The sequence below is a fragment of the Phoenix dactylifera genome, chromosome 6 (genome assembly GCF_051530095.1).
Source record: "Phoenix dactylifera cultivar Ajwa chromosome 6, Ajwa_hap1_PhDact_Kaust_v1.1, whole genome shotgun sequence".
Taxonomy (NCBI): Eukaryota; Viridiplantae; Streptophyta; class Magnoliopsida; order Arecales; family Arecaceae; genus Phoenix; species Phoenix dactylifera.
In genome coordinates this window covers 38,179,723-38,191,524 of record NC_143195.1, presented here as the reverse complement: position 1 = coordinate 38,191,524, position 11,802 = coordinate 38,179,723, and the positions used below count along the sequence as shown (strand labels likewise).

General features: G+C 40.0%; 2 protein-coding genes across 3 annotated transcripts; one reads left to right on the top strand and one right to left on the bottom strand.

The window, feature by feature from the left end:
* Positions 1 to 1,099: 1,099 nt before the first annotated feature.
* LOC103703952 (8-hydroxygeraniol dehydrogenase-like) lies at positions 1,100 to 4,535 on the bottom strand. Its single transcript, XM_008787035.6, has 5 exons — positions 4,345 to 4,535; positions 4,017 to 4,130; positions 2,136 to 2,649; positions 1,686 to 1,839; positions 1,100 to 1,427 (listed from the first exon to the last, which is right to left on the bottom strand). Exons 1-5 carry the CDS (start codon positions 4,440 to 4,442, stop codon positions 1,228 to 1,230), a joined length of 1,080 nt encoding a protein of 359 aa, XP_008785257.5. The 5' UTR covers positions 4,443 to 4,535; the 3' UTR covers positions 1,100 to 1,227.
* A 4,282-nt stretch (positions 4,536 to 8,817) lies between these two features.
* Positions 8,818 to 11,462, top strand: LOC103703951 (uncharacterized). 2 transcript variants are annotated; one of them, XM_039126448.3, is made up of 3 exons: positions 8,823 to 9,146; positions 9,553 to 9,625; positions 11,198 to 11,462. In XM_039126448.3, exons 1-3 carry the CDS (start codon positions 9,062 to 9,064, stop codon positions 11,259 to 11,261), a joined length of 222 nt encoding a protein of 73 aa, XP_038982376.1. In that variant the 5' UTR covers positions 8,823 to 9,061; the 3' UTR covers positions 11,262 to 11,462. The 2 variants fall into 2 exon arrangements, with proteins under 2 accessions (XP_088580266.1, XP_038982376.1); XM_088724140.2 differs by lacking the exon at positions 11,198 to 11,462 and having other exon boundaries at positions 8,818 to 9,146; positions 9,553 to 9,629.
* The last annotated feature ends 340 nt before the right edge of the window (positions 11,463 to 11,802 follow it).

Sequence of the window (11,802 nt, the reverse complement as noted above, 5' to 3'; positions counted from 1 at the left end):
GAGTGGGGGGGGGGGTGCCTAAGGTGGGCCGTAAGGGATGCTTGATCGTGAGGGGATCGCGAGGGGGAAGGGGCGTAGCCTTTGCGGGGGGGGCACGATATTAGCATGCCCCACCAACGGTGGGCCCCACGCTGGCTTTTGCGGTGGGCCATAAATGGTGGCTAGCCAAACGATGAAAGTCGATGAGCCAGCTCTTGCACGTGACGTGCTCTAAAAATAACGCGAATGGACTACCTTTGACGGCTAAATGAAATTCAAATGAAAATAAAATGTAAATGAGAAATGAAATACAAATGAAAATGAAATGCAAATTCGCAGCGGATGGATCTCATTAAATTTGACCATTAAATATACGGTTGGGTGAAGGTAGAAGCTTCCGATGAAGCGAGCGCGGTGCCGCGAGGCAAAGGGGGCTGTCATTTTAAGCAGAAAAAAAAAAGAGGGCTGTCATCTCGCGATCGTATCTGCGGACCATTCGATCAAACGGATCTCGTTCCATCACCGCCGTACTTCTACCTTGTTGCCTCCCCACGTTCTCCTCCTTTCACGTGTAAATTCTCTCTATACACACTTGTGGGCAAACTTTCCAGATTGCTATTATGTTGGTTTTACACGGCACCATAAATCATACCAACAATTCGTAATCTTGTGAGACTTGAAATCACTCCATTGTTGTCAGAAAAAAAAAAAAAAAAAATGTATCGGCCAGAATTGGAGTTAAGCGACGCTATATTCACAGGAGTATGTAATTTATGTTGCATTTGTATTCTACTTCTTTGTTTCGTAGAAATGCTAGGCACTGATTACATCATGGACGTATATGTGATTTATATGCAATCTAATTCTTGGTTTTTTTGGGTACAAATCTAGTTATTGTTTTTTTGCAGAGCACAAAGCCAACTACAATTGTAATCAAATACAAATTTTAAGCCGACTAACCAAATTAGTTTATATTATTATTTTCTTATGATAGAAAAAGATGATCTCCAACTTATCCAAGGTTTTGAAATTCAGAAAAGGAGGAAACTTAGGGTGACGAACAATGCTGGCATTCATATATACTTGTTAGTTTCCATATCATAACATGGGCAAGTAGGTCTAATAAAAGCCAACTATTTTATTTGACGCCATCACTTATGTCATGAAAAAGATTTGATACACGCCTTGTGATTGATTTAAAGTTGTTCTCTTAGCAGTTGATGGCTTGCATCAGTACAAATTCAAGCTTCAAGCACTCAAAGTATTCGCGACATCAATCACGAACCGATATTTGACATCTGCCTTGGCAAGCCGCTCCATAGCCGTATTGATGTAATTCATCGGAATAATCTCTATGTCTGCTGTTATGTTATGCTTGGCTGCAAAATCTAACATCTCTTGCGTCTCTTGCATCCCTCCTGTTGCACTTCCTCCCACAAGCTTTCTGCCTGCCAGATTAAGTTGAGCAAATTTGTTATCAAACTAAGATTCTTGTTCTCTTGCCACGTGGAATGCTAGTAGTTTTTTTTTTTTTCCGAAAGGAAATTAAAGGGATGCATGGGAGAGGAACGTCAGTATATCTATTGACAAAAATTTCATCTTAATCTGCATGATCTACTCCAGATTTGATTATATATGTCAAATGCACAACTAGCTAGATAGAGGTACTCTTAAAACCAAAGTTCACTATAATAAGGATTTATTACCTACAAGTAGAGGAAATGCTGGCAGCTCGAGTGGCTCCTCGGGTGCACCTACCAAAACCAGCTTACCATGAGACTTCAAGAGCTCCATCAAGGGCAACAGATAATGTTTCGCCGAGACTGTGTCGAGGATACCATCCATGGTACGTGCGGCAGCCTGCACGCATGTAACAGAAGGGGGAAAACCACCCATAGTTGGCAAATGAAAATTATTAATAAGCTCAAGATGAATCCAACTAGATCCTACTCAAGTTTACGAGTCAGAAAAGGTGGCGAAAAGGCTCACTAACACAAAATAGATAATAATAATAAGAATTTCTCACGACAAATAGTTTGCAGAAAGAAATTAGTGATAAAAAAGAAAGCTATTATGTTTGAGCAACTTTGACCAGACCAATAATAATTAATCTGGATCTAATCTGGATCTATCACAAATTAATATTCGATCCGTACCTTCATTTGCTCAGCATTGCGACTAACAAGAAATGCATCTGCTCCGAGATGCTCGATTGCTTCCTTTTCCTTGCTCGGCGACGTGCTGATGACCGTGACCTTGGCCCCAAAAGCCTTGGCGAACTTCACGGCCAGATGGCCAAGCCCGCCAAGCCCAACCACACCCAGGTGAGTCCCGGGCTCAGCGAGCCCGTAGTACCTCATGGGGCTGTAAACGGTGATTCCGGCGCACAAGAGCGGCGCGCCGGCATCCTTGGGCAAACCGTCGGGAAAACGCACAACGTAGTGCTCCTCGACAACGATCCTGTCGGAGTATCCACCGTAAGTTACCGTGCCGTCGTGGTAGATGTTGCTGTATGTGAGAATGGTTTTGGGACAGTAGCTCTCCCATCCCCTCTTGCAATCCTCGCATTCGTCGCAGCCGCCGACCATGCAGCCGACGCCTACGGCGTTGCCCACCCGGAATTTCTGCACCATGCTGCCGACTTCCGTGACGATGCCCACGATCTCATGCCTGTTTGTATGAGGAAAGGAAATCATGTAAGAGAGAGATACCACTTCTCGCCAAGTAATAACTACTCTTGCATCGAGTTCAAGGTCAACTATGCCGTTCTCCCCCGCCTGCAACGATGCATGCATCTAAACTAGCTCAGGTGCGAAGCTTAGTTAATAGGGGAAATTAATTCCCCACCCTCCAAAAGACTCCGGCCAGTATAACAATAAATCCCTGTTGACCTCCTAGTTAATATTCTTAATCTATCATTGTGATGTTAACGTGATACCTAGCTGCTGTATATCTTATGTGAAATATACGTTTGTACATAAAACTGAGATCATTACGTGGTGGTTGGCTATTCGTGGTTTCTATTTATAGCGGGCCCGGGCCCCAACAGGGCTTGAAGCTGATTTTGACTAGGTTTTACCAACGTCATCTCGGCGGCTCGCAGAAAGGATAGAGTTAATTTGATATAACTCTCAAGTGACATGTCGACTAGGAAATACAATAAAAAAATAAAACGATCGTTTATTGAATGAAAATGATCGGATAGATTCTCAATCTACCGGCCCACATAGGTTTCTAAAGAAGAGAAGAAAAGAAAATGATGGAATTCCTCAAGTAATTAATGTCTTCAACCATAAATGATAGGAACGAAGTGCCAAAAATAGCTAGATATGTAGAAAGAAGAGCGATACTCAAGAAAAACAATTTGGAGCCACCAATTTCTAACGCTTCTTGTTTAGCTCAATGACAGTTTTCTTTGAATAAATTCTTTTTTTTTGGGCAAATGAACAAATTCTTTTTTTTTTGAGCAGGTAAACAATCTCTTTGAACAAAAAGTTATGCAGGACCTGCTTGAAAGATGACTGTGCAGTATGCACCTCAATGACATCAACGAATTCCAACTCAACTACTAATTGTCTTCGTTGATCGCCATTCTGTCCAAAAGCAAATCACGGACCCAGAAAGATCCCCTAGATGTTAAGATGGCTCAAGGAACATTTAACTTAAAATAAGAGCATTTAGCTTAGAGAATATCATAGTCGAACACTGAGAAATACTTTGATAGTGAAAGTTCACATTATTTTCTCAAAAAAAAAAGGAAATTTATATTGATAATGCAAGATTTTTGTTCTCAGATTATGGTTAAATACTACTAGAATATACATTGCCTATTAAATTTAATATATATATTTTTTTGTTTTAACTTCGTGAGATGACTCGGAGAGCTATCGGTGCACTTAAATTAAAATATATAGGAATCAACCAAGCTCGAGGCTTTGAGATTTCAGATTCAACAAAGCTTCCTCCTGAATAGGGTGTTCTAGCGGCAGAACAATTACTGGCCGACGGTATTCCTAACTCAGGGAAGTATACAGTACCCAGGTACGATGGGGTAAATAGACATTCCCCATTCATTTTTTACGAAGTGAAGATCCGAGTGGCAGACTCCGCAATATAGTATCTTTATGTTAACATCCTTTGGCCCTGAACTCCTGCACGAAGGAAAAAGAAAAGAAAAGAAAAAAGTAGTCAGTAAAATTACGTGCAGTGCTAGAAACTAGCAGCAGGTGTGCATCACAAGAGAAATTTAAGATCCGAAAAGTAAGAATAAAAAGCCATAAATTAGAGTTAAATTTCGTGCAACGAGGCAGGATGGACCTGGCTGCCACCTTTTTGCTAAGAAAAAGCATTCGGAGTCGAAAGTACCTTCGCGAGAATTTGAAGGGGGAGAGCACACCGTTGGAGTCGCGGGCCGCCCAGCCGAAGGCCTTCTCGGGGTGTTCCTCCTCGGGCAATTTCGCCATCGGAAGTTCCTCTTTCTCCTCCTCTCCTTGCTAAGCGGAAACAAACTAAAGAAACAGATCACCTCCTTTCTTAGTTCTCTGTTCTCCTCTCCCAGTTGGAATTTAAGGAAAGGTTTGCTTGCAATTTTTCAGGACGTGCAGTGAAACCTCTCGTAATCAGTGACGTACATTTTGAATGACTTGTCGCTACGCTAGCTGTACATTTTTTACGCAGCAACGTCACGGCAATCGTGTGGCTCAAAAATAGGAGGAAGCCGAACCAGGCGGCATGTGGTATTGATAAAAAAACATATAAGAATCGTGCAGCAGAGCTCCGTTTTTGGGCCGGCATCAAGATTTCAAAAGAAACGTGGGACTGGGAAACAGAAGGTATCGGAAAAGAATAATAATAATAAAAAAAGGACGAGCACATTATTAAAATATAATTAAAATTAGAAATGCCAGTGGTGCACTAATTGTGTGGGGTCAAGGTGTTCGGTATTATGGTTCCAATAAAAAAATTGCATGCTGCGTAGAAAGAACCATAAAAATTTTAAAGATTTTCTACATTATTTTTGAGGGTACTCCTTAACGGTTCTTAGATGGTTGTTTGCTTCACCATCTACACAAACCAATTCCCGTCCTCCAACACAAAATTACTGTTGAACAGGAGCAACCCTACTTTCTTATCATACATATCTATAGAAAACTAATATTTGATGATGATATATATGGCAAATCATATTAGGTTTATACAGTGGACTTTCGAGACAGCTTGCTTCTTCTCAATTTTTGAATATTTTATGTTTTAATTATTATGAATGTATTTACACTCGATTGGTATAATATATCCGATTTACCCTCCTCAAGAAAAAAAAAAGAAAAATTAATGGTGGATCCATCCTTAAACCATATCTTAATTGTTAACCCCTGTGGATTGGTTTTATAACACCTGGTCTACAGTTAAATTGGTTTTTAACTATAGATTCTTGGGGGATGAAAATACCTTTCGTATTTCTTCATCCCTAAACCCTTCTTCCCGATTTGAAGAGATGCTGCAGATTTTATTTTTTAATATTTGTTGTGAAGGGAATGGTGAAATAGAGTGCGGAGAGTATTAATCTCTATGAACTCCTTTTATGTATTAATGGACTAAGAAGAGGGATTGTTTTCGGTTGAACATTGCAAGAAAGAAAGTAACCAAACGGGGAATAAGAGATTTGGCAAATAGGAAAACTAACAAACATTAATTGACTATTTATGGTTGGTGACATAAAACATTGAAATGGGTTGCTTTCTCTAATCAACAATGTGCTGTCAGCTAATATGGTTTTTATGTATAAACGTTTCTTTAAAAAGATGATTTTTGTTCTATTTATCTTGTTTTTTTTTTCTGTATTCCTTTCTTCTTTCTTATTTTCTACACCCTTTTGTACATAACTCAATTTCCTAATAAACAGGGGGAAGCTTTTTGCTTCCTCCGTTTCTCACTAAAAAAAAAGCATTATAATAAGAATGTAATGGGAAAAATCAACAGTAAATTCATCTCATTGGGGAGGTTAAGTCAAGGTCATTTTTAGAAGATTGGTCAACTAGCCAAAACGACGAAAGAATTAAAAAAGAAAAAAGAAAAAAAAGAGTGTAGACCATATGAATGCCAGGAGCAAGCGAACCAACTCCTATTTTAACACTTGGCTGCACTTTCTCATTTGCTGCTTGAGATATTAAAAGATTTGCGTGTGAACCCTGTACAAGCATAAGCTATTATTTTTAAGATTTGGCATCTGCATTCGAACTGTGATGCTGAAAGATCGTTTGTACAGTATATAGGGCTCTCTGGAGATAGGGTTATGTCATGGAAGCTGAAATTTCTACACCACCACCTAAGAAAATTGGTTAGATGTAGGTTCTGCGACAAGGTAGGGTTGTACTAGAGTCAATGTCAATGACGTGGTTAGCACAGCTTGAAAAGTTTCTTGGTCTCTTGGCTCAGCAAAAATGGGTCGGCACGCATTGCCATGGTTCGGACGAGGGGCTTCAGCTTGTTTGAAGCGTAATTTTGACGAAATGGTGGACGTGATATTTGCAATTGGGGCACGTATTGAAAGTTAAATCATTTCTTTGAGAAGGATGGAGGTAAGAAGACCACCCGGCCTTCGTTGCAGGTTGAAGAGGACTTCACAGAGATAGGAGTTACAAAGATCTTTCGAGTTACAAGAATTGATAAAAAGGTTAATTACCCACAACAGGATAGGAGTAGATAAAATAAGAGTTTTATAAACGCCGGCAGAAATGAAAGCCATAGGATAAGTAAAAGTCCTATTCAAATAGCGAGCTGCAACTTGGCCGATGAACTGCAGTAAAGACCGAGCCAGAGGAGAATAAAACTTGCATTAGAAACAGCATCTCTAAAATCCAAAAAGATGATCCTCAACTGAATCAAACTTTGTCATGTTCCGTCTTCTGAATTTCAAACATTAAAAAGCACGGCAGCTAATTTTTTGGTCTTGGGTCATGCTCTATCATATTCAATCAGTTATTTGTTACTACAAAGCATCGACCAGTCGTTGAACAACTTGAGGCTATTGAAGTCAAGGATTCCTACCTGATCATTTCATATTCAAGCACTTGTACAGTAACTTTATAGAAAATTTTTTTATTGGCAAGGAGAGTTTGTTTGACTTTCTGTTGGGCCTCACATTGATCATCAACATGCACGGAATTCATCTCTTCTCAAAAATATATTTCAAAAAACGCTACCACAAAATCTTCTATAATTCCTCCATTTTAACCACCAACCCATGCGCCTGTCTTTTTTATCACGCACAAATGCCTAAGATTCGTTTTAATGAAGATATTTTAAAATTATTATTAAAATAAAATAAAGCTGGCTTGGCGAATCTGTACCTTGTAATAATTTAATCTTCAATTATTGTTGACACCTCATTTGAAATCATCAAGGTGTCATATATTCTAATGAGTGCTCTATGTTCAGAGTTAGGATAAGTGGAAAACCCAGCCAAGTAAGGGCGAGATTAGATCCAAGTCTCTTGTATATGTTACCAACTTGATTTACTAGCACTCTAATGTTCTAGGCATTCATTTACCACATCTTGAATAAAATGGAATGTGATCAGTGTTATGCTTGTGCACTTACTATATAGCTTTAGCATTTTTGAGCATCTTCGCATTCTATTAGTTACCAATAGTTAGAAGCAACTTCTTTCTGGTAAGGTATAATAATTGATAGGAGGAAAAATGGATCGTCCAGCCCACAACTAAAATGCCGCCAGTAAACGTCAACGACAATCAACTGAATCTCCACTTTAGCCCAGGGTCAGCTCATCTTCAGGACCCTTGCCAAAAGCTCTACCAACTTTAAATATCCGCCGACTCCTCTGATCAAGCTTGGGGCACCTCCAGACATTCACCGACCTGCCCCGAACAAGCTCGGGGTGCCTACCCTAGTAATACGCCCTAACCCTCGAGCTCGGGGCGTTTCACCAAGCATGCCTCAGAACCTGGGAAGCCGAACTACTTCCAATACCCGCCAAGCCGACTTTGTCAAACACATGACGCAACTACTTAACGAGCTCGGCCTCGCTAACGACCGCGCCAATGTGCGGGCCTACGTCCACTTACGTGGCCATACTTTACAACACTACCGTGTCACGTCTCCATAACCGACCTTCAGCAGTCAGACAACACCTTGACTACTCCGACCATATCCTGCCGTGACTATCAACATCCTACCGTTCTCAAGAACGAGCAGTACTGCACGCCATCAGCCAGCCTAAGCTGCGCGCCATCCGGCTCAGAGCCACGCCCCCTTATGATGAGGGCTGACAGTGTTTCTGCCACCTGGGCTACTCCACCAAGATTATAAATAGCACGTTGAGATAATTTCTAAGGGACTTTTTGGCTGAACCGAATTTACCCCACTCTAACTTGATCGTCGGAGGGTCCTCACCGAAATTGTGCGGGTCCGCAGCCGTCGCGCAGGAGGTGGCTCCCGTCTTTTCCTCCCAACTACCGGCGGCTCCTTCGACTCCACCGGTGTGGCCACCCTCGGGCCAAATTTGAACCACAATAATAATAATTTACGAAGCCTTTGAATTCAACGCACATGCAGGAACATTTTCAAGTCAAAAACAATGCAACCCACCCATCTCCTCGACCACGAACATAAAAATAAAAATAAATAAATAAATAAGTAAATAAAACGGAAGGGGGGCACCCAACAGACACCCACACGAAACGAGGGGCTCCACGTGGACAACACTTCTAAATTCCCGGGGTGCGCGGGGAATTAAGTAGTTTTCTCAGGTCCTTGTAACAAGGGGAATGAAGAATTGATGGTATTATTAGATTCCGAAGAATCCATATTATTTCCACCAAAAAAAAGGATTCCATATTATTATTTCTCGGCTTCTCTCCGCCTTCCCTTCCCGACCAATTCTGGCCGGCGACGTTGACTCCTTGAGAAGAGATCGAATTCCTTCGACTCCTCTAACTCGCTATCTATTTCCATTCTCTCTGAAGATTAGAGTCATCTCCCCTTGCCGATTCCATCGCCTCTCTCTCTCGATCGCTGGGGTTCGGATCGAATCGGAGAAGGCAGGAAGGGAAAGAAGGGAAGGATGAATTGGATCAGCCGCAAGATCCATCTATACAACGTCACCATGGGCCTCTACATGCTCGATTGGTGGGAGCGCTACCTTTTCAGTATCCTTTACTCATCCAACCAATATGTCCCTACTTCAATTGGGATTCATCCATCCCTTACGGGTTTTGTATCAGATCCAGAAAAGCCTCTTTCCCCCTGCATTCTTTTTTCTGTTTAATTTTATGCACGGGCTGCACAATTGCATGACATATTGCAATTCTTAGGGTTTCTCATGCTATAAAATGATTTTTTTTTAATATTATGGAAATCTAGTGGACGTGCTGATCTTTATTTTGCTCTGGTTTAGGTGTTTCCTTCCTCTTTCATAACATAGAATCACCACGATTTCCTTAATAGTTTTGTTAATGGGTTACGGAGTTGCATGTTATGTATAGTTTTTGAATTTTCCCTATCACGCTATGTAACAAGGATTCTTTGAATTGTGACCTTTCTTAACTCTAGTAGACATATTGATCCTTATTTTGCTCTGGTTCATCTGCCACAATGGATCTCGTTTCGCAACCGAGTTCTATCAAAGGTGAAATCCCTAAATTCTCTTCCCCTCCTTTTATCTTCTTTGTTTTATAAAAAAAATAAAAGATTTAGGAGTAATATTAGTCCAAGGAATCACTGTAAGAAGTATTCTGAGATTGTGGAGGCAACCATTTGATATGTACTGTAATTTGAGTTGATTAATAGTAACTACACCATAAATGATTTCTCAATAGATTGCTCATGATATGCTGAATGACCATGCTAATACCACCAGTAATCAAAGTGCACCGCCTCTTGCAGTAGATAGACTTAACGCAAAGAAGTCATCTTGAGTCTCTAATAATCACCAAGAACTTGACATTGTCAAATGTATAACCTAACCATTTTACTTCTGATAAAAGTGGGAGTAAACCATGAATATTCCAGTATATTAGGATTGAGATGGAGAAAATCATAAAAATCTGAAGAACCAAACAAAATACACCAAAACCATCTAATGAAAATGTAGCAAGTAAAATCTAAACATCTTGTCAACACCATTTTCTCTTCCTTTCTGTTTATGTTCCCTTTTATTATAGCTGGCTGATTTCGACCTATTAATATCTAATTGATCCCCTCCTTTTGAAATGGAGACTTAAGTTTAAATAAATATTCTGAAGTCGCTCATAGAGTACCCGTACAATAGTTAATTTATGTAACAAATAACTATTTGAAACTCTAGACCGTTTATATACTAACTTTAGAGACTGTTCCAGAAAAGATATAATTCAAGGAAGTGATGAACACGCAAAGTTGAATTTACTCTTCTAAATCAAGTTCAATGTGAAACCATTATACTCAACGTTGGTCCTGGATTGCTGATGGAAATTTCTAGAAGACATCAGAATGGCCTGATGTGTTCCCATGATTAGAATAATGGACAATAAAGAGGAACTAAGCACACCCAATGAGCATTTTAGATATTAGATTGCTAAGGTAGATAGTGGTAAGAACAAGAAGAGAGAGTTTATCACGAACAAATCAGAGCAAACACTAAGAATGGCACCAGTCAGGCTCATGATGGAATACAGATGGGACAGTAGGAGCTACTAAGGTAAAGGGCTTTGATTTATCTCAGAATGGCGAGAAATAAACAAGCGAGGTTGGTAAGAAGTTTTTGGAAAACCTTATGCTGACAATGAAGGTAGGCCTTGATAGGAATGAGCAAAGAGGGATTTGTAAGACTGACTTGGATGTGCGGTTGTACTGACTCTGTCATGCATTTGTACCTTGGTATTGTTAATCCCGTTTCTGCTTGGCTGCTCTGCCTTCCTAGCCATAGCAACTTCATTTTCTTGGCTTACTTCAAAACATGTCTCGCATGGAATTATTTGTTGTTTTTAAACTTGTTGGTCATTTCTTGGATGGACCTCTCCATGTTCTTCAAACTCATGTACCTTTCTCAGAGAGATTCATTTCTATATTCTGATTTCTATTTAGATAATACATGGCTCCATCGAAAATTGTCAGGTATATAATTCAGGGGATGTTATTTTAAATGCTATGCATGTTTCTTTATTGACAATGATTAAAAGCAACATGGTGTTAACTGATGGACCTTCCTTTCTTTTTTCAGCCATCTGAAGACTCGACCCTTGGCGGGTGGAAACTTTCCAATAGGAGGGAGTGTACCATCCTAATCGATGATCAGAATATAAAAGAGCAGCAGTGAAGTGTCCCTGCATGGTGAATAATTCGTTGCTTTGAAATACATTTTTTCTCTCCCTTTTTCCTGTTAAACATCTAAGCCATAAGCTTATTTGTACAGTAGATTGCGATGGGATGTTTGTAGCAGTATTGTTGCATTAAGTATGGCTTTCCATGTGGAAATATTTCCTCAATACCATGCACTGTCTTGTATTCTAGTTTTTCTTTGCTTTTTTTCCCATTTGGAGTTATGCTAGCGGCTTTATTAACCATACTGGACTTCCAATTGAAGCGTAGATTATCACTTTATCGCTACATGCAAAATCCAGGGTGGCATTGCAAAAAACATCTACAAGCATATGTTGCAGGCTTAATTGTTCTTTTGGCTGTAAGGCAATTGTTGCGACATGCAAGTTAGGAGACGGTTATCAGCAAATAAAATTGAAGGTGCTTCTGACATAAGCCTATGCTAAGATTTGTACTAGAGCTTTTGAGTAAATAGTAAACTGAAGGATATCTTTTGGCTTCTATAAT